Genomic DNA, 27475 nt, shown 5'->3' with positions numbered 1-27475 from the left:
CATGGACACCATAATTTCTACTGATGCTTTACCATAAAATTTAGGTTTCTTAGATGCCTTTCAGTCTTGCAAACATTAGCAGTGCCTTTAACCAATATCCAAACACATTATTCAGAGTTAAGTGCACTTTGTTCAATATCAGTAAGAACCATAGAATTTTCACAATGTGGAAACAGGCCCTTCAGCCCAACAAGTCCACACTAACACTCCGAAGAGTTTCTCACCCAAACCAATTCCCCGACCCTATTACTCTACATTTTACCAGACTAGAGCACCTACCCTATATGTCCCTGAACACAATGGGAAAATTAGCATGGCCAATTCAGCTAGCCTGCACATCTTTGAATTATGGGAGGAAATCGGAGCACCCGGAGGAAACACACACAGACACAGGGAGAATATGCAAACTCCACACACGGTTGCCTGAGGCAGGAGGAATGGCTTGGCGCTGTGAGGCAGCAGTGCTAGCCACTAAGCCACTGTACTGTCCCATCGATATAATAACTATGATATAACTATGGTAGCAACAACTTTTCCTCTACACTTCTCTCCTTCCAAAGAATTTCCTTTCTACCCTTAAAGTGCAAACATTCTCCTCTCTTTTTAAAAGGTTACAGGAACCACAAAGCAGCCCATTTCCTCAGAATCATTACCCCTCATTGAGAGATGCCTCGTGGACCACAGAAGTATTGTTCCTGTAAAGATGCATGATTTTAACATTAAAATAATTTCCAAGGATTTGGTGTCAAAGTGGATGACAGTTTGCATTGGAGGAAACAATGCCCAGACATGATGGCCAAAGGCATATGTGGCTACATGACAATACAAATTTAAAATTTTTGAGTTGATCTACAATCATGAAACTCTTATATGCCTATAGTTCAGAGTGCAAACCTTTTTGGAAGCCTTGCCTGGTTTGGCTGCCTAAGGAAGCAGACACGTTAAAGCCTATTTGATTAGTAAACCAGGCAAGAAGTGTATTTGATGAGTTTATCTTTCTTGACCATCAACTTGGCGAAAGACACTCTTTGGTCTGCTGGAAATTGTTGGTCTTCCAGAACCAAGAGTTGACCTCAACTGAGTGTTGCAGACATTCCAAGGTCCAGGACTACATGCTAAGGGATGCACTAAAGCTTGGGCAGCTGCAGCCAAGGTGCAGTGGGGAAAGACCATTTTCTGAGGTCATCGTGTTAAAGTTAATTGTTCGGTTATCAGACCCTGCTGATACCTCAAATGTAAGTAAATACAGTCTTACATGTGTAAGAGAGGTCTTTGGTTTGTTGGATAGAGTCAAACTCCAATGTTTGCTTCCTTGTCATGCTACTGTAAAGAATCAAACTGCATTTGTGACTAAGTTTATTTACAAATAAAGTATATTTTTGAAATTAAAAAAGGACATACAAATAATTTTTCCCACTATTTGTTATACTTCCAGTTTTTGAACAAACATGCCAGTATTGTGTATTTTGCTTGAAATGGTGTCATGAATGTACTCATTTTACTGTAAAGTCAGTAAGCAGATTTAAATTCTTATAACATTTCCTGCCAATTCTTTCAATGTCATTTCTGAAGCTTTTACGTCTGAACAATTACGTATTAGATCTCCATTTCCAAGTTTTCTTGTTGTCTTATTGTGTATGTCTTTCAGTTCATCTGTTAGAATTTTGAGGTCATAGCAATGTGAGTACACAGGTCGTTCTTCTGTAACGCATATTTTGTTAATGCAAATTCACTATAACACAACTGATGAATGGGGACACTGGTTCGAAAGCGCAAATTTTTAAAGCACGTATTGGTTTTAGTGTGATTCCGGCCGCATTAGTTTAAACTATGCAGCTATTACGCAACCTTCCTTATCGCACAGAACAGAACTAACGCGTTATAGCAGAAATGACATTTACAAGAGCTTGGAATGTTTTATACATTAAAGGCACGATACAAATATAAATCCTTCCTTCTGGTACAGTCATCTTTTTCCAGTGTGCTCCTTGACAGATGGGTTTAGGATATAAAAATATACTTGCTTTTATACAATTTAGTGTTTTACAAAGTACTTTAGTCAATAAAGTACTGTTCAAAGTGTAAACGCTATTGCAACGCAGAAAGCACGGTAGCTGTTTTGTGCATAGCCAACTTCCACAAGCAGCAATGAGAAAATGGCCATATAATCTGTTCTTTTTGATGTTGGTCAAAGATAAATATTAACCAGGGATGAATCTCCTGGCTCTCTTTTGAAATACTGCCCTGCGATACTTTACTTCCATACTGGCAGGTAGGTGGCACCATGTTTAATGCCTCATAGTGTAATATTCTCTCAGAACTGCACTAGAACATCAAGCCCAATTTGTTTTGCTCAAGATCTGGAGAGATGCTATGAACCTGAAAATATGCAATTCAGAAGACAGTGGCCTCCTAAATGAGCCACAGCGGACACCAACAGGAGCTCTTTTTGCTATACTGTTAGTATCCCTACTTTGAGCCAGAAGACCAGGTTCAAGTCCTACCTCCTCTGGAGCTAAATAATAAGATTTCAGAATGGATTGGTTAGAAAATATCTTTGTGCCATACTAGTTGTATCCCATCCACAGTGCCAGATGAACTTGCTTCATGTCCCATATGCTGCAAAGGTGTGCCATAACACATCTGAACAGATTGATTATAAATATGAATAATCCAAAAAAACATCAACTCTCATGTTATTGTGATAGTGTCCCTACCTTCGAACCCAGAGGCCCAAGTTTGAGTCCCACCTGCTCCAGAAATGGGTGATTTTTAAAAACCTATAAACTGTAGTAGTGGCAGGGAAGACAAAGAGATACCAGGATGGAGAATTTCAAACAGCTAAACATACAAAATGTGAATGCAAATAAAAAGTGAATCATCAGGGTTCGAGACTTGAAAGCCAGAGTTCACTAACTTGAAATGGGCCTGCATGACTTTGTTTGAGTATTATACAAATAGATATATGCTACAGATAGATAAATGCTGCCTCACAGCGCCTGTAGACCCGGGTTCAATTCCCGACTCAGGCGACTGACTGTGTGGAGTTTGCACGTTCTCCCCGTGTCTGCGTGGGTTTCCTCCGGGTGCTCCGGTTTCCTCCCACAGTCACAAAGATGTGCGGGTCAGGTGAATTGGCCAAGCTAAATTGCCCGTAGTGTTAGGTAAGCGGTAAAATGTAGGGGTATGGGTGGGTTGCGCTTCGGCGGGTCGGTGTGGACTTGTTGGGCCGAAGGGCCTGTTTCCACACTGTAAGTCTAAGTCTAAGGCGTCTGGCTCTCATATCAAAAATAAATGTAACCCTGCGCAGAGTTTATATTGTAAAAATACAACAAAGCTAGTAGTCATTTCATTGCCAAAATCCATTCTACTTCAAGGGGTGAAAGTTGTTCAAGCAAATCAGTTTACAATTTTTCACAGTCACAGTTTTTATTTTCTATTGACTTGGAAAAAGTATTTGCTAAAGTTTTCATTTCAGACTAAATAAGGGTGGCAGTAAAATTAGGTAATGAGTCTTTTGAACTACCGTTGAGAACTTCAGTGGAAAGAAATCTGATTGCAGTGAATAGTTGCTTGCAGACTCGGCAAACAAACCCATTTGACCTGACTCTGACCTGTTAGACGCTGCTTGTAACCACCACCCAACCCCCCCTTCCAAATGTTCTCAGATCATAATAGTATTGTAAAGTGTACGCTTTCTTTGATGTTGTGATCAGTTTCAATTTAATTACTTGGTCAAGTTTTTATAAGATTGTATCTGCTTCATGTGTCTTCACTTAGTGACCGGCACAGAGAACATGGGTGAAATTTTAACCATGGTACACTATTTCTGATAGTGAGGGAATTAGATGTCGTTTCTACCCTTTTGCATTTTACTGGTTTCCACATAAATAGAAGTTAAAGTGCTAGCACCATGCGCAAGCAGCATCGGTGATCACACATTTTGGGAAGATTTTCAGTAGTGAAACCTGAAATCAGCTGACAATGTAGCAAGTACACTCTGATTATGTTATATATTAAAAAAGGTTCATGGACCAATAGGAAGTCTCTGCTCCACAGATACAATTTTCCTGCCCAACTACATTATCATTAACATAAAAATTATTCAGAACACAACAGGCATTTAAATTTCACTGGTAACTAGGGCCTCAATTCCAGCCTTGGGCGACTGCTGTGTGGAGTTTGCACATTCTCCCTGTGTCTACGTGGGTTTCCTCCGGGTGCTCCTGTTTCCTCCCACAGTCCAAAGATTTGCAGGTCAGGTGAATTGGCCATGTTAAATTGCCCATAGTGTTAGGTGCATTAGTCAGAGGGAATGGGTCTTCAGTGGGTCGGTGAGGACTGGTTGGGCTGAAGTGCCTGTTTACACACTGTCGGGAATCTAAAAAAACTATTTCACGTTATACCAGTTTATACATGTGTGCAGCATCATTATTTGTTGAGACTATCTTAGTCAGAGAGTTAAACATACAGTCATGCCTTATGGCTGGCATGTGCTGATGGTTACAGGGGAGTTGGGGACATTTCTTTATTGTGGGAAAAAAAGGATCTATTTTTATGCTAATTCAAAATTGACTGTTCATGCTCGTCTCCAGTGTTGCATTTGCTAATGTGTACAACATGGCTTAATTTGCAAGCTCAGCTTCTGTGCATTATAAAAGGGCACGGTCAAAGATCACGCTCAGCAAGGATAATCAAAATGTAGGTAAATTCAAAGTCTTTAAAGGACTTTGCCAGACAACTACCTATGATGGGTCCACAATTGGACAATATAAAAACCATGCCTTTAGACACCTCAGTTCCTTACCTTGATAACTGTTCCCACGTACCCTCACCAAATCCAGGATACCATCATGCACTCCTCCAAGCACTGGATTTAGCCTCTTTTGCTCCTTTCAATCACTCTTCTGCTCCTACATACCCCAAGCCCACTCCACAGCCTTCCCTGATTTCCCCTTGTTGGTCCTGATCCTTCATGTATGCTGACATTCTCCTGCCTTGAGCTGCAGAGATCAACAAGGAAAAGGCTGACCTTAGACACACTGCACAAAGCCAAATACTGCACTGACCTTTACTGAATGTAATCTTGATACCATGTGATTCTTATGTGTCGCTGACGTTACTTGAAGGTGGGATGTAAGGAAAAAACTTCTTCACTAATGCATGTTCATGGCATACAAACATAATACAGAATGGGAACTCACCGCAGGATGACACGAGGCCCAACATGACACAGACATGTCACTGATTTCAACTCTACATTTTAATGTGCCACCAGGAAAGGGAAGTTTCTGCTCCTGCCCAATACAGTCAGCTGAACATAATCTGCCCTCGTAAGTTCCATGAATGAATGACATCCACCAACGAATCTACTTAATGTACATCAAAGGTAGTCATAGAAACCTCACAATAAGTTTATATAATTCTGGAGAAAAGTTTTAAAAACTAATACATGGAAGAGATAGAAGGGTAATAAGAATAAAAATGGTCCTTTCAGAGAAGGATGAATAAGACATTGACATTTTAATCTTTACATTGCTTATTAGACTTGATTAAATGTAAACTGAGTTGTGCAAAAACAATGGTGGATATTATCGTTCAGGTTTTAGAGTTAGGTGTCCACTACAATTGGAGGTGGAGGGGGTGCATATAAGTTCTATTAAAATGATTAAATTGGTATCCTCTTCTTTTTGTAAGACCAGCTAAAATTTCCAAGAATTGGTGGGTGAAGAGTTTAATTACATTTTTTGGGACACAATATAGAAATCTTTGTTTTAAACCTGTGTTTTAACCCAGAACTACTATCATGTCCACTATCTGCTGCTCAGTTACCATCTACCCCACTTACCAATGCATGCTTGCCCCCTCCCTTTCCATATTCTTCCAGTTCACTTCCACTTGAGGAATTCTCCAGCCCAGTGGCACAATTGCAATGTACTCTGCCCATCTAATTGCTCCCAATGCATCAGAAATGATCTGAGCTGAACAGGTTGAATGTAAAATTATGGATTCACTTCCAAGATCCTGAAAGTTGCTTCCCAGTAATACATGGACGTACGTTTTAACAATTTCAGATCGACTTAGTTTAGCTTCCTAGCAAAAACTGTCGTCCCACAGGTACCCATGTCATTTTTATTAGAAGTCGAATTCCATATTTGAACTATCACTGATCCTTGTCCTTTGTAAATTCTATGAATAGCACACTTCAATGTTAGTGAAGCCCCAAAACCACCACAAGAAATAACAACACAAATGTACACTGCTGGCAATACTGTAACACTCAATGTCAAAAGAAGATTGACCACTTTATCTCTATACAAATAAAAGTCAATGCCAAACAGACATTGAGAGAGTAACGTTGAATTTCCCAATATATCAGTGTCATATTCTCTTTGATTTATGAATGAAAGTGGTAGGTTGGATAGCAATATCTGAACTAATCACTTACCCTATTTGCCTGTTGGTAGAAGGTGCTTGTGTGATGACTGAGCTGGACGTTGGCGAAGGCATGGCTTGCTGGATTACTACTCCACTATCATGGTTTGGCATCCTAGTGGTGGCAAGCAGATGAGATGCTGATCCTGACATAGGCCCTTGCACTGACCCATGCGCTGATAAGGTCTTTTATAAATAGAATAAAATAGATAATGTAAACTTTAATACAGAAATTTAAATTACAAATAAGATTAACATAATACATATTTTTCCAAAATTCCAAACCATTAGAAAGTTTATAGTCTTTAAAGGAAAGCATTTTCAATTTTTTTTGGTTCTTCTATTTTTCACAGGTACTGAGAAGCCGTAAAGGTATTAGAAAGCAGGTAACTGGCTCCTGACCTTGATTAATAATGTTGCCTAATTGAATGGCAAAACCAAAAACATAGCTACCAAAGGTGGCAAGGTTTTCAGTTCTCATCATATTTCTGTAGGCTTGTATCCATCCTTTACATTTTCTGATTGATACGATGACTGAGAACATTTAATATGAGCCCTATGAATTGACATTTAACTGTTCATAGATAAATTTCTTTGAACTATCAATCAGTGATGTGCTATGGCAGCAAGTGTTGCTTTTTTACCATAGGTTCCTGCAAGCCTCCTGCTGCTGTTGCAAGGAATAATTAGGGAAATCCTACAGAAATTCAGTATTCACATGCAATATGATGTGGTTGGGAAGCTGCTGGTGTTGCAGGATCAAACCACCTCCTAGTTTGGATGCAACAGATTTGGTCAGGTGTGTACAGGAAAGATTCCTGACTCAATAAGTAGATAGGCCGACTAGAGGAGAGGCCATATTGGATTTTGTTCTCGGCAACGAACAGGCCAAGTGTCAGATCTCTGGGTGGGTGAGTATTTTGTTGATAGTGATCAGAACTCCCTGACGTTTACTATAGTCATGGTGAGGGATAGAAGCAGACAGTATGGGAAAGTATTTAATTGGGTGAGGGGGAATTATAATGTTATTTAGGCAGGAACTGTGGAGCATAAACTGGAAATAGATGTTCTCAGGGAAATCCACAACAGAAATGTCGAGGTTGTTTATGGAGCACTTGCTGTGAGTGCTGGATAGGTTTGTCCCACTGAGGCAAGGAAGGGATGCTAAGGTGAAGAAACCTTGGATTAAAGAGATGTGGAACATCTAGTCAAGAGGAAGAAGGAAGCTTACTTAAGGTTGAGGAAGCAAGGATCAGTTAGGGCTCTACAGGGTTACAAGGTAGCCAGGAAGAAACTAAAGAATGGCATTAGGAGAGCTAGAAGGGGGCAAGAAAGAGTCTTGGAGTGAAGGATTAAGGAAAACCCCAAGGCTTTCTACACTTATATGAGGAACAAAAGGATGACCAGAGTGAGGGTAGGGCTTATCAGGGATAGTGGAGGGAACTTGTGCCTGGAGTCGGAGAAGGTAAGGGAGTTCTATAATGAATACTTTGCTTCAGTATTCACTACTGAAAGGGACTTTGTTGTTTGCGAGGACAGCATGAAACAAGATATGCCCGAACAGGTTGACATGAAGAGGGAGGATGTGCTGGAAATTTTGAAAAAAGGATAGATAAGTCCCCTGGGTCATATGAGATATACCCTACGGGATGTGAGGGAAAAGATCGCTTGCCTTTAATGTTGATCTTTGCATCCTCACTGTCCCCTGGAGTAGTACCAGATGATTGGACAGTGGCAAATATTATTCCCTTGTTCAAGAAAGGGAATAGGAATAACCCTAGGAATTACAGATCAGTCAGTCTTATGCTGGTGGTGGGCAAATTATTGGAGAGGATTCTGACAGACAAGATTTATGATTATTTGGAATAGCACAGTTTGATTAGAGATAGTCAGTGTGGTTTTGTGAGGGACAAGTCATGCCTCACCAGCCTTATTGAAGTCTTTGAGGATGTGACAAAATACATTGATGAAAGTAATACAGTGGATGTGTATAAATGGATCTTAACAAGGCATTGTATAAGGTTCCCCATCGTAGGCTCATTCAGAAATGAGGTAACCCAGGATCCAGGGAAGTTTGGCTATCTGGATACAGAATTGGCTGGCCAATGGAAGACAGAGGGTAGTAGTAGATGTAATGTATTCAGCCTGGAGCTCGGTGACCAGTGATTTATTCTGGGACCTCTGTTCTTCTTGATTTTTATAAATGACTTGGATGAGAAAGTGGAAGGGTGACTTAGTAAGTTTGCCAATGACATGAAGGTTGGTGGTGTTGTGGATAGTGTGGAGGGCTGTTGTAGATTGCAACGGGACATTGACAGGATGCAAAGCTGGGCTACGAAGTGGCAGATGGAGTTCGACCTGGAAAAAAAGTGTAAAGTGATTCACTTTGGAGGGTTGAATTTGAGTGCAGAATGCAGGGTTCTTGGCAGTGTGGAGGAACAGAGGGATCTTGGGGTCCATGTCCATAGATCTCTCAAAGTTGCCACCCAAGTTGATGGGGTTGTTAAGAAGGCGTATGGTGTGTTGGCTTTCATTAGCAGGGAGACTGGATTTAAGAGCCACAAGGTTATGCTGCAGCTCTATAAAGCCCTGGTTAGACCACAATTGGAATATTGTGTTCAGTTCTGGCAGCCTCATTATAGGAAGGATGTGGAAGTTTTAAAGAGGATGCAGAGGAGATTTACCAGAATGCTGCTGGGACTGGAGGGCATGTCTCATGAAGAAAGGTTGAGGGAGCTAGGCTTTTCTCATTACAGCAAAGGATAACAGGTGACTTGACAGAGATGTAGAAGATAAGGAGGCATAAATAGAGTGGATAGCCAGAGACTTCTTCCCTCAGCAGAAATTGCTATCACAAGGGGGCATAATTTTAAGGTGACTGAAGAAAGGTTTAGGTGAGATGTCAGAGGTAGGTTCTTTGCAGAGAGTGGCGGGTGCATGAAATGCACTGCCAGTCATGGTAGTAGAGTCAGGTACATTAGGAACATTTAAGCAACTCTTGCATCAGCACATGAATGATAGTAAAATGAAGAGTATGTAGATTAGTTTGATCTTAGAATAGTATAAAAGGTCAACACGACATAGAGGGTCAAAGGGCTTGTAATGTGTTGTACTGTTCTATGTTGTAACGTAAGTGCTGAAACATGTCTGGATTTCATTGACTGGCTGTCAAAATTCATGCAGTAAAGAAGGGAAGTGATCACCAATTAGCATGACAATGACAAATGTCTGATACCACAATATAGATCAAATACTACCCAAATGAAGGCATTAGGGGACAGCGTAAGGATGCCTTCCCATAATGCCCCATATCCTGAGCATTCAAAACAGAAGAGGAGTCATGAGCATGACCTATTGGAAGGGTGATGAAAGCAATATTTTTTTCTCAAATATTCATCTTCAGATGTTTAATGTTCTGTCCTGATCAGACCTTCAGATTAGCCATACTTTGGTTTTTGATTCAAAAACAGAAATAGCTGGAGAAACTCAGCAGGTCTGGCAGCACCTGTAGAGAGAAAGTGGAGTCACATTTTTGAGTCCCTTAACCCTTACTTTTGATTGGTTGGTTATATTTGTCTTTTGCCATCTCTATGACACATCCCTCTGAAGGCAAGAAAAGCAGGAACTTCCAAAAGAGTATTTAGCACCACTCCTCTTCACACCAATAGGCTTGTCAAGAGTTGACATATGCTTTGTCCTACAAGATTAATTGCCATTTTGGGCTAGATTGCAATGGAAATAAATAAAATGCAAGGACGTACTTAGGAAAATTAAAATCACCAGGGAAGGGGCATGGTGGCTCTATGGTCAGCACTGCTGCCTCACAGCACCAGCGGCTTGGGTTCATTTCCAGCCTTGGTTGACTGTTTGTGCAGAGTTTGCACATTCTTCCCTGTCTGCATGGGTTTTCTCTAAGTTCTCCAGTTTCCTCCCTCAGTCCAAAGATGTGCAAGTTAGGTGGATTGGCCATGCTAAATAATCTGTAGTATCCAGGGATGGTAAGGTGTTATGGGGATTGCGGAAGGAGTTGTGTGTCTGGGTGGAATGCTGTTTGGTGCAGACTTGATGGTCTGAATGGCTTCTTTCTGCATTGTGGGAGTTTTATAATGCAGAGGGCTGATGGCTCCTGTGGACCCTATCCAAGGATTTAAAAGAAGTAACTATTACAATTTTTTAAAAAATGAAAAGAACTGTGGATGCTGGAAATCCAAAACAAAAACAAAAATTACAAAAGTGTCAATGGACCCAAAACGTTAACTCTACTTTCATTCCACAGATATAGCCAAACCTACTAAGCTTCTCCAGCAATTTCTGTGTATGTTTTATAACTAGTACGACAGTTAATGCATTGGCTTACGTTTTCTAAATTCTCCTGGAGTCACAGAATGTTCCTTTAGATTAGAAAATAATGAATGTAACTCCTTTATTCAAAAAGGGAGAGTGACAGAAATCAGAAAACCACAAGATAGTTAGTTTAGCATCTGTCTTAGGGAAGACATTAGAGGATATTATTAAATCAGGGAGCTAGAGTTTGTGAATTGGAAATTGTATTTAAGTATTTTGATCAAATTCCTTGAGGTGGCAAGTTCTGCTGTAAATAAAAGGAAACTGGTGGGTGTACAGTAGTTAGTTTTTCAGAAAGCATTTGATAAGATACCTATAAATGGTTATTAGAGAAGATAAAAGCTCAAGGTACTGGGGGTAACTTACTGTCATGGATTGGTTAGCTAATAGGTAACAGAGTAGCCATTTTCTCATTGCCTAGATAAAACAATACCTAAAGATCAGTGCTTTGCTGAATGGACCAAAAATATGGTTACTATATTTGCTGATAGCACAAAGACAGATACAAAACTAAGTCGCGAGGACGGCATAAGATACAATAAAGAGATATAGTTGGGTTAGTGTATAATGTGGAAAAGTGGTAAATAGTCAATTTTGTCAGTGGGAATAAAAAATGCATATTATTATTATCTAAATGATGAAGATTGCCAAGAGCAGAGATTCAGAGGGATCCAAGTGTTGTAATGTGTGAATTGCACAAGATCAGTATGCAGATACAACAAGCAATTAGGAAACATCAACCCAAGGAAACCTAAACACATAAATAGAAAGCGGATCATAACACCAGTTCTTCACTGGAGGCTCAAGGATTATGTTACCTAGTATGGTGACAAAACGTCTGAAAATGAAGCTTCTAGCTCAGTGAACAAATTTACATCTAGGGAATGGAATGTCATCAATTGTGGTAAAGGGAATAGAATACTAAAGACAGGAGGTTATGCTTCAGTTGTACTGTTTATTGGTGTTCTTTTGGTCTATTCCTTATTTAAGGAAGGATGTAAATGTGTTGGAAGTAGCTTAGAGAAGGTTTATTGGACTAATATCTGGAACAGATGGTTTTCTTATGAGGAAAGGTTAGACAGGGTAGAATTGTATCAGTTGTAGTTTAGAAAAGGAAGGGGTGACTTAATAGAAACATATAAGACCTGATCAATAAGGATATTTCCTCCTATGGGACAATCTAGAATTGGGGGGGGGGTCTCTACTTAAAACCAAAAGAATCATCCATTTAAGATAAAGATGGAGAATTTTTTTCACAGAGGGTCATGAACCTTACAACACTCTTCTTCAAAGGGTGGTGGAAGCAAATCTTAGAATATTTTTAAAGAAAGAGGCTCATAGAGACTTGATAAACAAAGGGATGAAGGGTTATCATGGTTGTTGGGGCGTGGCATGATCAGATAAGTCATGATCTTACTGAATATTACAGCAGGCTCAAGGGCTGAGTGGCCTACTCCTGTTCCTAATTCACACACACAAATGATTGTATTTCACAAGTTCAAAGGTGACTCATGAGATTAATTCACAATTTGCAAAGTTTGTGGCATGTTAGGCATTTGTTGTGGGCTGACTGATTGCATATTATTAGCTCATGTCATGTCTTATCCATTTTGACTCTTGCACTTTTCCTCTCAAAAGTGCCATTTTTCAGTTTCAAAATGCTGGAAATCTTCCTAAAGAATCTGCCTCCATCTGGTTCAGTCCAGGGTGGTACTGCATTTCTTCCTGTTGGCATATCGTTGAATTTTTTTTTCTCTGTCTTGCTGTGGTGCATTTGCCCTGACTTACTGTGAAGAAGACAAATTGTTTTGAGAACATGGTGTCTGACATTCAACTGAATGGCCAATCCAATGTCCATACTTCAGTCACATACAGGAAGGTGGGTATTACCATCATACAGTAAACCAAGAGCTTGGTTTCAGTTTTATATCGGAATCTTCAAACATTCACATCCTCAGGTAACCAATGGCTTCACCAGCAGGTTTTAGGAAATGGAGACAGTAAGGAACACACATGCTGGAAGCCAAAGTCAATAGATGTACAGATGGAAAAACACAGCAGGTCAAACAGCATCCGAGGAGCAGGAAAGTCAATGTTTCGGGGCAGAACCCTTCGTCAGGACTAGGTAGAGGGAGGAGATCCCAGATGTAAATAGAGAGAAGGGGATGGGGCTGGTGAAGGGGAGGTGGGGTGGTGATAAGTGGATGCAGGTTTATTGGGGATTATTGTGATTGGTCAGTGGGAAGAGTGGAGCGAATGGGCGAGTAGGAAGATAGACAGGTTAGGTCAGGTCAGGAAGGAGGAGGGGGAGGGCTGCACATGAGATAAGACTGGGGGTAGAGGGATTTTGAAGCTGATTAAGTCAATATTGAGGCCATGGGGCTGTAAACTCCCCAAGTGAAATATCAAGAGCTGTTCCTCCATGGAGGGGGCCAAGGATGTACATGTCATTAGGGGACGGGGAATTAAAATGGATAACAACTGGAAGGTTAGGTTGGTTGATGTGTGCAGAGTGTAGATGCTCCGCGAATGTGTCCCCATGTCCACATTTGGTCTCCCCAATATAGAAGAGACCACATTGGGAGCAGCAGATACAATAAATCAGGTTGGATGAAATGCAGGTGAATCTCTGCTGAATCTGGAAGAATTGTTTAAAGCCTTAGTCAGAGGCAAGAGGGGAGGTGTAGGGGCATGTGTTGCACCTCTTGCGGTTGCAGGAAAAGTTACTAGGTATGGTGAAGTTGGTGGGGAGTGTAGAGTTGATAAGAGAGTTGAGGAATGAATGGTCCCTGCGGAAAGTGGACAGAGGTTGGGAAATAAATATCTTTGGTGGTGGAATCTGATTGTAGCTGGCAGAAATGTCGGAGGATGAGGCGTTGCATGCAAAGATTGATGGGTTGGGACATGAGGACTAAGGGAACTCTCTCATTACTGTTGTTGGGGGGAAGGGGGTTTGAGGGCAGAAGTGTGGGAAATGGAAGAGATCGGTTGAGGGCATCTGTAATTACTGAGGAGAGGAAACTAAGGTCCTTAAAGTAGGAGGACTTCTGGGATTTCCTGGAGTAGAATTCCTCATCCTGGGAGCAGATGTGGCGGAAGTGGAGAAATTGAGAATAGATTAGATTACTTTCAGTGTGGAAACAGGCCCTTCGGCCCAACAAGTCCACACCGACCCGCCGAAGCGCAACCCACCCATACCCCTACATTTACCTGAACACTATGGGCAATTTAGCATGGCCAATTCACCTGACCCGCACATCTTTGGATTGTGGGAGGAAACCGGAGCACCCGGAGGAAACCCACACAGACACGGGGAGAATGTGCAAACTCCACACAGTCAGTCGCCTGAGTCGGGAATTGAACCCGGGTCTCAGGCGCTGTGAGGCAGCAGTGCTAACTGCTGTGCCACCGTGCCACCCACAATATGGGATAGCATTTTTGCAGGGGGGTAGGTGAGGTAGTTGCAGGAGTCAGTGGGTTTGAAATGGATGTCAGTGGTGAGTCAGTTTCCGGAGATGGGGAGGGACAGGTCCAGGAAGGAGGGGGAGATGTCAGACATGGTCCAGGTGAATTTGACGGTAGGGTGTTGGCAAGATTGATGAGCTGCTCAAGCTCCTTGATGATGCAATCATCAATATAGCATAGAAAGAAGTGAGGGATGGTGCCAGTGTAGTTGCAGAAGTGGTCTTAGGCAATGCTGGGTTTCTTTGACAATGGCAATGTTCTGTTAAAGAGGACTTCCCAGATATTTGAAGTATTCCGAATGTTCCATGTATTCCATCTGGAATTCTAACCAATTGGACTGAGGCATGTGTATTTGCAATTTGCTGATGGAGGACTATGATTTTCTCAATGTTGTGTGCAAGTCCCTTTTTCTCATATACCTCAGTAAATACATGAATGACTATCTAACAATCCATTTCTAAAACAACAATTATAGCAACAACATCATGTTAGATTTCAATGGTTTGGTCTTAGTTTTGATTGAAGTTGTCTGAGGTTAAATGGTTTACTGTCCATTCAATAAATAAAATGCACTCCAGCAGAAAGCCTGTCTGTATTCAAATTGAGAATGACAGCTACAAAGATCAAATAAAAATGTAAGGTAATGATATAACTTTGTTTATGACTCCTGCCCTAATCTCAAAGCAATCTGTGATGGATCCATTGTTAAAGATATTTATTAAAAATATTATTCAAGATAACTTATTGCATATCACCATGAAGTCGGCAAAGGATTGTGACAAATTTTGGGGAACATCCATACTTCAACAAAATTTTCAAACTGCAATGTGACTTACAGGATTGAAAGACTTTGTCGAATCAAAGCGACAAAATAACATTTTTCTTATACTTGGCAAGCTTTGGAAATAATGCTGATCGTGCCCTTGTCAGCCTAATCCTACTTTGAAAATTGGAGGGTAATTCTTCAGAAATGCATTGAGTTGATTCAGAAGGATTCTTATAATTATTGTTCTTGCACTGGGGAGCAGGGAAACATCTCTGTAATCCTGATAGTTGGATTTGTTCCCTGTGATGAAAACACTCACATCCTTGGGACCAGTTGGAATTTCCTCTTCAATGGAGAACAGTAGATGAGTTCTTGAAGCACCTCATGACACTTAATCTAAAACTGGTAAGCAGCCTGTGTGTTACAGTGATGTTAGTCATTCTTCTTAGTGCTTAAAGATTTCACTAAACATTCCATTAACTCCTACTCCTTTGTTACTCTTCATCTCATGATAATTTTCATCACCTCCTCAGATGTTGGCCAAGGTCCGAGCTTGTCTCTAAATGGGTGTTGTGAGATGGAGTTGAGCTCCCTCCAAAGGATTTTGACAACTTCCCTTCTCTTATCCTTAGGCATCAATTAAGCTGGTCCTCAAGTACTGGGGATTTCATTTATGATATTAAGATGTTGAATGCCCTTTGCTGTGTTTTCCACCCTCTTGGTATTTATGCCTTGGTGCTCCTTTGTACCTCGCCTTTGTTTGTTGGTAAGCCAGTTTGTTTTCTTTTGAGTTTTTGCCATTCCACAAAACCAAGAAATAAAGTCTTGTACTTATAATCAAAGCAGATCATTGATACTCTAATCACTTTCATCAAGTTGGTCATGATGTTTCCTGACAAAAAAAATCAAGTGTCTCTTTGTGGGCATTAAAGGTATTGGAATTAAAGACATCCCAAGCTGTGTGCATTCTTCTGTTCTTGACTGGTGTTGAAAACTTTGCCCCAAGATATTTCTGTTACTGATCTCTTTTAGGTAGTTTCTTCAGAGATTTGATATTGAATTTTCATAGATCTGTGTTGTCTCTATTGTCTGGGAGATAGCTTGATGGAAGTGATTGAATTAATAAATCAAGTTTACGAACTGGCGTGAGCTCCTGTCATTGCTCTGGTAGTGCATGTGACTTTGTGATTATAGGCTCTGATGATGATGTAATCAATCAGCTCTTAGTACTTGGACTATAGGTGTTGCCGTGACGTTTTGTACCTGCTCTTCTGACAAAACTCTGAAAGGTCTTGATGACAATGAGCTGATGTTCTGTACATCTGATAAGCAGAAGAATACACTGGCATTTCTTTTCTTGCTTATGGTTCTATTCCAGAGATTGGAATCTCTTCCTGCTGTAGCAATGACATCTTCAATAAGAATAAACCTCACCTTCCCTAAGAAGCTCAAAGATCCAACTTTGGCAAAGAACCTTCCTTGGTTTGGTCACTGGTGGCTAGGATTGGGGTATGTGTACCCAATACATACTTGTTTCAGGTCAGTTTGAGAAGAGTCATGAGGTGCTCATTGTTTCTAAGAGATAACTCATGAAGCAGTTTGACAAGTTCATTCTTGATGGCAGATCCAACTCTGTGGGCTCTGAGTTCTTCTGATTTTCCTTCCCAGAAGGAAGAACACCAACTGAGGTGTTCCTTGAGTTGCTCTTCTTCACAAGCTGAAAGTGAGGACTGCAGATGCTAGAGATTAGAGTTAAGAGTGTGGTGCTGGAAAAGCACAGGATCTTCTCCACTGTCAGTGCAATATATTGGAGTCACATTGCCAGATTTCCTTGGCAACAAGTGCAGTGTGATGTTCTGTGTGTCCATTTGCAAATGTGTCTATGAGTGTCCTAATGATCTAGGTCCAAAGCATCGCTACTTGTTCCAATTGGACATTTCCACCACAGGTGCAGGAGGTAATTCGGAAGGCAAATGGAATATTGGCCCTTATTGCAAGGGGCTTGGAGTATAAGTGTAGGGAAGTCTGACTGCTACTGGACAAGATGCTGGTAAAACTACTTCTAGAGGACTTTGAACAGCTTTGGTCCCCTTCCTTGGGGAAAGATATCATTCCATTGGAAGCAGTTCAGAGAAAGTTCACTGGGATAATCCCTGTTATGGAGCAATTGAGTTATGAGCAAAGACTAAAACAGGTTGGAACACCACTCTCTAGAGTTTAGAAGAAAGAGAGGTGATCTTGTTGAAACATACAGGATTCTTAAAGGCTTGACAGAATAATGCTGAAGGAACTTTTCCCTCATGAGAGTCTATGACCAGAGGACATAGTCTCAGAATGAAGGGGTGCTAATTTATGACTGAGATAAGGAGGAAATTGTTGTCACAGAGTGGAACTTAGAGTTGTTTGGAACTCTTTGCCACAGAGACCTGTGAGGGCAGAATCCTTGTATATCTTTCAGGCTGAGATAGGTTCTTAATAAGTAGGGGAATCAAGAGTTATTAAGAAATTCAGAAAAATGGACATGAAGAATGTTGGATCAGCCATGATCCTATTGAATGGTGGAGCATGCTCAAGGGGCCAAATTGTCTACTCCTGTTCCTATTTGTTATGATCTTAAAGTGATCCCTCTGGACATGACTATCCAGTCGATAGTGGTGAAACATTATGTTTGGGGCACCTATTCTGGTCCCCTTCCCAAAATAGAGATGATATGGAGGAGCTGGTGTTGGACTCGGGTGGACAAAGTTAAAAATCACTCAACACCAGGTTATAGTCCAACAGGTTTATTTGGAAGCACTAGCTTTTGGAGCATTACTCCTTCAGGTAGCTGATGAAGGAGCAGTGCTCTGAAAACTAGTGTTTCCAAACAAACCTGTTGGCCTAGAACCTCCTCTTGTGATTTTTAAAATAGAGATGAGCAGAGGTGATCCAAAGAGAGCTACTTAATCACAGTTACAGCTGCTGAAAGGCACCATTGTTCTGTCTAAGTGTCAGCCCACCATTTTAAAACTGCTGCTTCTGTAGCACAGTATTAATAGGAGCTTTCAGGCAACGTAATCCTTGTTCCGTCTCCACTTGCCAGTCACCAGTGACTTGGAGGATTAGTTTGGAAAGAAAGATGCCTGTGGTTGACATCTTTTAGCATTGAGAAACCATTGCACACCAGCTTCTGCATGTATCTTGACAGAACAAATCCTTGAGTGATGGAAAGGAAATAAGCAATTGGGGTGTTTGGTTCTGTTGCAGCCTTCATCTGACAGAACAGCCATTGAGATACTCCAAAAGGCACATCTTCTTCCAGCTGTTCTGTCATTGAGGCTGCTTTACCACCTGTTCAAAGGTTCTTAACAGGCCTTCATGGTAATCAAAGTAGTCCAAGACCTAAGGAATTCCACATACTTCAGAATATCTTGATCAACCTTTTCTTAAACATTGTGGAGAGACAATGGCTTTAATCGTATCATCAATAGACTATTAATCCAGAAACACAGCTAATCTGGGTTCAAATTGCAGCATGGCAGATAGTGGAATTTGAATTCAATAAAGAAGCTGGAATTAATGATGACCGTAGAGCCATTGTTGACTGTCAGGAAAAAAAATCCATCTGGTTCACTAACATCCTTTAGGGAAGGAGACTGCCATCCTCATCTGGTTTCGCCTACATGTGACTTCACAATCACAGCAATGCAATTAACTCTTTACTTATGTCTGGGCAATTAGAGATGGGCAATAAATGCTGACCTAGCCAGAGATGTCCACATCCCTTGAGTGAATAATAAGAAACACTGCTGAGGTTCTGTGGTGAGGGTGGAAAAGTTGACTTTGAATCCCTGTTGTACACTACACTCAGTGTTAGAATTTATCACTGCCATTGACCTAACACAAAGATATAAAAAGACAACTAAAATTAAGGAAAAAAGCAGAGGTGAAAGTAAACAGGAGGGAATAAGATAGAAGCTTTAGAAATTTTTGATAAATAAAAAGATGAGAAAAAAGCTCAAGCGCACTTGTGAATCCATGACCCTGTCCTCCACCTTCGTTTCCTCTCCTCTCCCCCCTTTTCCGCTCAATTTTTGACCTCACAAAAATATCTCTTTCAATCTTCATTTCTGAAAACTGGTGTAACATGTACCAGGCACACCATAGCTTGCTCCTGTCATAGCAGACATAAAACGACCTACACTGGATTTCTAGCATTTTATGCTCACCTTGATCGTTTCAAAGTAAAGGTGAGTTTTAATTATTTGTTGGCTAACTAAAAGCTTTATTCAAGTTCCTATTTTAGCTCATTTTACATTTCTAAAATAACTGAAACAGATCCTTTGAAGTGACGTACAGAGGAGAATAATACGATACGCCTGAATCAGTACAGCAGTAACCTTCAGGATATTTAATGCTCAGTTCAGCATTAACTTAAAACTCGCTGTTTGATACTTCGATAGATAACCTGATCCACAACATGTTTACCTTTTCAGATCGGGTTGCAGACACTGTCCGGGATAAAGTTGATGCTTGTGTTGAACTGTCAGTAATTGATGTCTCTTTGCCCTGTATCTCACTGAGATTGGAAATGTTCAAACCCACTGATGCCTAGAAAAGGCAAAATAGATAATAAAAATGTAGTTTCAATGACTATACCTGATTTTGAAACTTGAGAATTTTACAGATGTTCTAAGTTTAAAATAACCAAATATCTTAGAGATATAAGAGATTCAAACAACAAACAAAGTAATTCACTTTCTCGTGGTTATGATATTCGAGTCAATCAGGTGCAGGGACAGGATTGTGCTTTTTGAGTCTGGAAGCTAATATTGATTGTCAAATGGAGGTGACAGCCGTGCACTCTCTGGGGATTATTCACTCTGCTGGGGTTTTCTCTGAACAGCCTATTATTGAGTAGAGGATGGGTTTTCTACCTCAAAGATGGAGGATAGGCCCTTGAGGCTGCAGGATCAGTAGGAGGCTTTCCACCCCAGAAGAAACAGCAGATTGCATTTTCAGGTGAGAATGTGAAGTTGCCCATTCTCCAATTTACAAAATAAGAATAGATTCTACAGTCTGACCAATGTGTGAATCCGGCCACAAACCAGCCAGCTTTTCCAGCTGAAGCCAGGCAACCAGGTAAGGCCCAGTGCTGGAAGGCACCCTCTTACCAAAGTGAATCACTTCACACTTATCTACATTGAACTCCATTTGCCGCCTTTCTGCCCAGCTCTGCAGCTTATCTATATCCCGCTGTAACCTGCCACATCCTTCCTCACTGTCAACAACTCCACCGACTTTCGTATTATCTGCAAACTTGCTCACCCAACCTTCTAGCCCCTCCTCCAGGTCATTTATAAAAATGACAAACAGCAATGGTCCCCAAACAGATCGTTGCGGAACACCGCTGGACTGTTGCAAACACCCTATTGTATTAAATACAATTAAAGCCTGGAGGATAATGCAGCAAGATGAGGGTAATCTACAGAAAACTTCTCCTTATACTCCTATAGTGGGAGCATTGGGTTTTCAGCCAGGGCTGACAGAAGCTACATTTAAAATCTGGAGGTCCAGAGGTATCTCTTGCTTGGGAGACCTGTTTGATGGGGAAGTTATGGTGTCTTTTGAGCAGTTGCACCAGGAGTTTGGACTGCCTAATGGAGACCTTTTTTGGTATCTCCAAATATGAGATTATATTACATTATTAGACAGTCCACACAAATTGGATAGGGAAAGAAGAGTGCTATGGCCAATGGGTCCACCCTCGGTCAGTACTCTTTATCACTCATTATATAATGAGGTATCGAAAGACATGGAATGACTATTTAAAACATGGAACCAAGAATTGGGGTTAGAAATCTCTTTAGAAATATGGAAGGACATCTGGGAAAATGCCAGAAATATCTCTATTTGCAATAGAACTCAAGCTATTTAATTAAAGATATTCCATAGGGCTCATATAGCACCTGAACATCTCACAAAATTTAAGGTAGGACCATCCCCAATGTGTCCTAAATGCAAAGTTGAAACGGGCACGCTCGCGCACTGTTTATGGACGTGTCACAGCATCCATAGATACTGGGATAGAGTAGCACATGCCATGACAGAGATCTTAGGTACGGAGATTAGATTGGATCCAATATCTCTTCTCCTGGGCTTTTCAGACTTGCCCTCCCTGGACATGCACGGGAGGAAACTATTTTCCATTCTCTCCTTTTGTGCATGGAAAAATATCTTAGTGAATTGGGCAGCTGAGGGTCCTCCAGGACCTTTGAATTGGCACAGGTTAATCATGGAATATATTGCCCTTGACTTCCTCATAAATATGGTGCACCAAAAAACTGAATTATTCTATAAAATATGGCAGCCCTTTTTGAACTATATCGACACAGATATTTCGGCTATACTGTCTGGGGCTTTTGTCGGGCTGTGGTAGTGGTTCTGGCTGGGGGGGCGGTGGAGAGGAGGAATCCTGTATAATTATGGGTTTTATTATGACTTGATGTAAATCCATTTTGAACCTGTACTTAGTTATTTAATTATTCAGTTATTTTTTTGCTCGTAATGTATGATATTCTATTTTATATTTTGGTTGTTTGTAGAATGGATTAGTAGCTAGTTGGGCTTTTCCTTTTTTTGTGTTTTGGTTATTATTTATTTCTTTTTTTTCTTATCTATTTAATTTTATATTGGTGTTTATACTTGCTTGTATTACTTCATTATTCTGTAAAAAATATTTTAAAATTTCCTTTTCTTTCAATAATACCTATAAAAAAGAGAAGGCAAATGCAATGCTAGCATTAATGTTGACAGCACTAGAATAAGGGTGTATTTATGAAGCTGTACAAGGTTAGATTAAATTCCCTACAGTATGGAAACAGGCCCTTTGGCCTAACAAGTCCACACCGACCCTCCGAAGAGTAACCCACCCGAACCCATTTCCCTACCCTATAATAACCCTTGACTAATGCACCTAACACTTTGGGCAATTTAGCAGGGCCAATTCACCTGACCTGCACATCTTTGGATAAGATTCTAGTCAGACCGCATTGGGAATTTTGTGAGCAGTTTTGGGTCCCATATTTAAAAAAGGGTGAGTTGGCATTGGAGGGGTCCAAGGTGGTTTACAAGAATAATTCCAAGAATGAAACGCTTGTATATAGGAAGCAGTTGAGACCTCGGAATCTGCACTTGATGAAGCATAGAAGTATGAGGAGGGATCTCTTTGAAACTTACAGAATACTGACAGTCTTCGATACAGTGGATATGAAGATGATGTTCCCACTAGTAGAAGAGACTTGGACCCACAAGCACAGGCTAAGAGAGAAGGCAACTGAGTTAAGAACAAAAATCTTCAGCTAGAGAGTGGTGAATCTTTGGAATTCAGTACCATAGAAAACCGTGAAGGCCAGGTTATTGAGTGTATTTAAGCCACAGATACATAGGTTCTTGATTAGTGAGGGGAATCAAAGAGTATGGGGAGAAGGTAGGAGAATGGGGTTGAGAAATATATCAGCCATGATCGAATGGCAGAACAGGCTCGATGTGCTGAATGGCCTAATCCTGCTCATATCTCTTGTGGAGTTATCATCTTAACATGGATTGATCAACTAAGGGTTGTGTAAGTGAAGACAAATCAAACCAGTGCCCAGGACAATAAAAATCCATATGATCTCGATAGGACATTCTATAACGCTTCTGGCCCTACAAAAAATTGTTTGCAAGTTACCATTGAAGCCTTTTTAGTTGCATCCACACTGAACTTACTTGGAGAGTGCACTCCAACAGTTTCTGTTCTAAATTGCCAAGCATCACACTAACTGAACCCAATAAGCAGCACATTATCTGGCACAGTTAAGTACCTAGTCACGCAGTGGTCGGCTCCTAAAAAAGTGGCACGGGCCAGAGAGTCAGAAATACTGGAGTGTTATTGTCAAGCTATCACATTTGGCCTTATCATATTTGCATGAATCTTTGCGCTAGCATAGAGTCCTTAGAGAATTTATGATGCAATTGTGGAGAAGATAGCAATGGTTCCCAATAAGCCTGCCTTTCTTTTATCAAGAAAGGACAAAATTTGGAGGATAATGAATTTTTACAATGCAACATCATCATAACAGCAGATTGCCTTTTCAGGTGAGAATGTGGAGCTGCCCACTCTCCAATTTATAAAATAAAAATAGACTCCTCAGTCAGGCCACCATTGTTCAGTGTGAATCCCTCCACATGACAGTCTGCATTTCCAGCTGAAGCCAGGCAATCAGGGAAGGCCTGGTGCTGGAAGTCCTCCTCCAGGCGGTCTTCCCACTGCAGACACCTCCAAAGATCTAAAAAACTGACTGGGCAAGTGGTCCAAGTGGGAAAGGAGGCATCAAAGTAGCACACCAACCAGCAGCAAGCATTGTATGCAAGCCTCCATGATCATAGGGGACTAAACATCCTGCCACCACCACCACCTCCCCCCACCCCCACCCCCAATCTGGCCATTTGTTTCTGGTGATCATAGACCTTGGACGTTAATAAGGACAATTTATTGAGGCAGTGGTGTCAAAGGATAGGAGCCCGCAAGGCTGCATGGATGTCATCAATGACATTTTGACTTTCAAAGAAACATACAATCTATGTGAATCCTGTAGCCTTACCCTGCTTCTAATAGATGTCCAAAGTAAAAGGGTTTTCTGCAATAAATACATCAATTACCTGCTACCTCATAGTGCCAGAGACCCAGGTTCAATTCCCGCCTCAGGCAACTGCCTGTGTGGAGTTTGCACACTCTCCCCGTGTCTGCGTGGGTTTCCTCCAGGTGCTCCGGTTTCCTCCCACCGTCCAAACATGTACAGATTAGGTGAATTGGCCATGCTAAATTGCCCGTAGTGTTAGATGCAGGGGTAAACGTTGGGGAATGGATCTAGGTGGGTGTGCTTCATCAGGTCGGTGTGGACTTGTTGGGCCGAAGGGCCTGTTTCCACACTGTCAGTAATCTAATCATCATGAGTGTTTCCTGGGAACCAAGCACATCCTGAAGGCTATATCCATGGTTTTGTATATCAGTTAGGTTAATGGAATGGCACTCCTTTTGTTTGATAAATGACACAAGACGGTCCCAAGAAGCCCCAATTGCCACATGGATACAAGCAATCATGAACTGCACTTGTGGGAAACCTGCACTGGCCCACAAATCTTTCTACCTGGATCTCTGTCAGTCCAATGACAAACTTTCCAACATGATGAATGGCTGCCTGAAAAATGCTGCTCATGTCCCCAGTGGAACCCTGGAACAAAGTTGGGCAGAAGTTTGAGGCTGCAGTAAAGCATAGACATTGAATTATATAAGAGTTCCACAAACTGGAGGTAATATTGCAGCATAGAACACAGATCTATGAAGGCCTTCTGATCCATCTGCAATCTTCGCTGGCATTGGCCCTCTGACATGTGAAATTAATCCAGGGCGAATCCAGCATGCAGCAAGTACCTTCATCTGACTAGCCATCAATGGCTTCCCTCTTGACTCTCCTAAGTGTCTTATCCAACCAAAGGTCAAGGCTCAGGTGGCCTTCCTGAGATTAGTGCCTCTGGTTCCAATTCCACCTCCCACCCCGTGTCACTTCTCTTCTGTTCAAAGTTTTCAGAACACTGAATGGTTGAGTCTTATGGTGTCTGAAGTGGCAACTCAATTGTCAAAACTTGGCAAGAGAAAGTACCACAAAATTCAGACACATTTGTCAATGTGGAGTGCTTTAAATTTGTGATTGTAGCCATTATTTCAAGATGTAGTAGAGATATTAACCAACACAGTGGCACTAGCAGGAAACCACCACATCTTAATTGTTACATTCCACTTCATAAGTTACACCGTTGTTAGTTTTCCTATTCAGTACGTTGATTTAGAAGCACGTTTGAAACCACATTTGAAACCTTTCTTCCATGAAAGATTTAAAGCTGAAATGTTCTCTTTCCATGGATACTGACTGCCTTCCTGAGTACGCACAGAATATTCTGTTTCTTTTAAAGTTATCTTTTATCAACAGTGTTTTCTGGTATTGCCAGTAACTGTAAATGTCATCTTGTTGGAAGCAAAGATATATTTTCCATAATTCTATTCACGTTATAAAGTCAATCTCACAAACAAAATTGTGCCGGTGATGTTTCTTCATTTACATAAAAGGTTAGAAATTCAAAAGATTGATATGGCATGATTTCCTAGTATGCACGCATGCTTTTTGTCAAGAGCTAAGTTACTTAGGTGTGCCAATGAAATAAATTAGAATACTGCCAAAACAGTACAGTTGCAAATGGTTTGATTATTAGCCCCATTCCTCCACAATAAATAGGAAGATATCAAAGGAGGAGGATTAAACCCTAAAAATTAAACAATGCATTCATTTGTGACAACAGTGGCTCAGTCTTGAGTATGACAGCAGCCCAGTGCAGAGAGTGATGGCAGCCAGCAATCTGACCACTTGGAGACCCCCTACACTGGTTGGCTGCAGAGACAGAGTCTGTGATATTTGTCTTTTTAAAGTTTGCTTCTTGTTTTTCTGACCTGTGGCCAAAAATGCTTTTATTTCTTCATCTCTCCATTCTGTAACTAAGGATTGTACCTAAGATGGCACCATGTGTTGGTGACATTGTTACACTGTAACTAATCTTGTAACTGATGAAGCTGTAGCTCGGTACCTTTGTACTTACGATGGTGCTGTAAGTGGGAAATTATAAGTTTTTCACTGTACTCATTTGACAAATACAAGTGTGACAACAAAGATCATTCATTCATTCATTTCACTATACATACACCTGTTGAAATTTGTTTGACAGCAGGAGCAAAATATGTGGCTGTCCCATCTCAGAATGGTAGGTCACTTTCTTATCATGTTCAATATAGAGAAGGCTGATTTCACTTGCCACTGCCAGGTTTCTAATGCTCACAAAACAAAGCAGTGCAAAGAAGACAAAAGATTCAGATCAAGAAGCTAGTGTTTTTACAGCACACATTGTGAGGCAGGTGCACCTGGGGAGCTTCCTAGTCCTGAAACAGATCTTTGGGTTTCAGCTTCTATTGACTGCACTCCTGCCTTACTGCTGCTGCAGCAACCGCAGCACCCACCCCAACACAAATCTCCACAACTCCCAACCAAACCCCACAGTCTCTAGATGTCCTATATTCAATCTCCCCTACTTCAAAACCCAATTTCCTGCCTGTTTCATGATTTCTGATTTCAACCAGCCCAACATCTGCGGGATTCTTCTCAAGGGTCTCTGACTGTGGCTTCCTGCGGCTGGTATTCCCACCTGGCAAGCTGCCAGCATGTGAATTTGGCTGACAACAGAGTGGGAAACACAGTAAACAATTATAACCGGGTCCCTGCAAATATTGAAGCCAAATTATCCGTTAACATACTACTAAACAGCATGATTGCCTTTTCCTTGCTGTAACTTCCCTCTCTATTTCCATTCATCCGAAGGCATTCAGTAGCAAAAGTGTGTATTGTTGACAAGGCACGCTGTAGGACCCTGAGACGGTACATTGCAAACTCACAACCACTTCCATCTAGAAGGGCAAGGGAAAACCAGCACCTGCAAGTTCCCCTCTAAACCACTCACCATCCTGACTTAACACCATTCCTTCAGTGCCTCTGGGTCAAAATCCTGGAATTTCCTCCCTTGGAATTGTGGATCTACTTGCAACAAGCAGTTTGAGGCAGCAGCTCACCACCACCTTGTTCAGGGCGTCTAAGGATGGGCAATAAATGCTGGTCAACCAGCGACACCCACATCCCATAAGTAAATAAACAAACTTCCATCAATCCCTATCTGGCTTACAAGGCAGTTGGGTTATGCAGCATGCAGCAATACTGTGTTACATCAGTCTGCTGAGAGAAACATTGGGAAAAAATATCTTTTAAAATCTATGGTCACCACCTCTTATATTCCGGGTCAACATGGCACAAACTAGTGAAGGGCAGTTAAAATTCAAAGATCGTTTGTGATTCAGATCCAATGGAAGCTTCCCAAGAAAGATGCAAAAAACAATGCGGAGTATTCTCACAAATATATTTCCTTCTGCAACGCATTTATATTTTTTTCTTTCATATTTGAGAGTTGGATTTCAAAACCAGTATTACACTTGGAACAATTTTTGTGCTGTCATTATATTGAATTGGAGCCACACTGAAACTAACAAATATCAAAGTCCTTAATCAGTTCAAGATGTCTGATTATTATTCTAGCAGACAGGGTTACCACAGATGTTTTAGGTTTTAACACTACAGAAAATAGATGGTGTCAACACAAGATGATTTTTTTTCACTTCTAGTCACAATCTTTTTTTAAAGTATTGCAAAAAGGAAAGAAATAGAAAATTCTGATGAAATAAATTAAAATGCTGGCAATTGTGAAATTTCAGTTGAGCCCAAGACAAAATTTCAACATTTTTGCTTGTACACAATGTATTATACTGTTTTTAATTTTTTGCTGGCAGTATGT

The 27475-nt window shown here is 40.9% G+C and overlaps 1 protein-coding gene across 1 annotated transcript in view; it reads right to left on the bottom strand.

The window, feature by feature from the left end:
- creb5b (cAMP responsive element binding protein 5b) overlaps positions 1–27475 on the bottom strand; it is a 461203-nt gene that overhangs the window by 322750 nt on the left and 110978 nt on the right. Inside the window, exons 4-5 of the mRNA XM_060825361.1 lie at positions 19478–19600; positions 6449–6621 (exon numbers count right to left, since the gene is read on the bottom strand). Of these exons, the coding sequence (XP_060681344.1) occupies positions 6449–6621; positions 19478–19600 (296 nt within the window). The remainder of the gene's footprint in view (positions 1–6448; positions 6622–19477; positions 19601–27475) is intronic.

Source organism: Hemiscyllium ocellatum, chromosome 5, assembly GCF_020745735.1.
Source record: "Hemiscyllium ocellatum isolate sHemOce1 chromosome 5, sHemOce1.pat.X.cur, whole genome shotgun sequence".
NCBI lineage: Eukaryota > Metazoa > Chordata > Chondrichthyes > Orectolobiformes > Hemiscylliidae > Hemiscyllium > Hemiscyllium ocellatum.
Note: the sequence above shows the minus strand (reverse complement) of the source record. Positions and strands in the feature narration are given on the sequence as shown.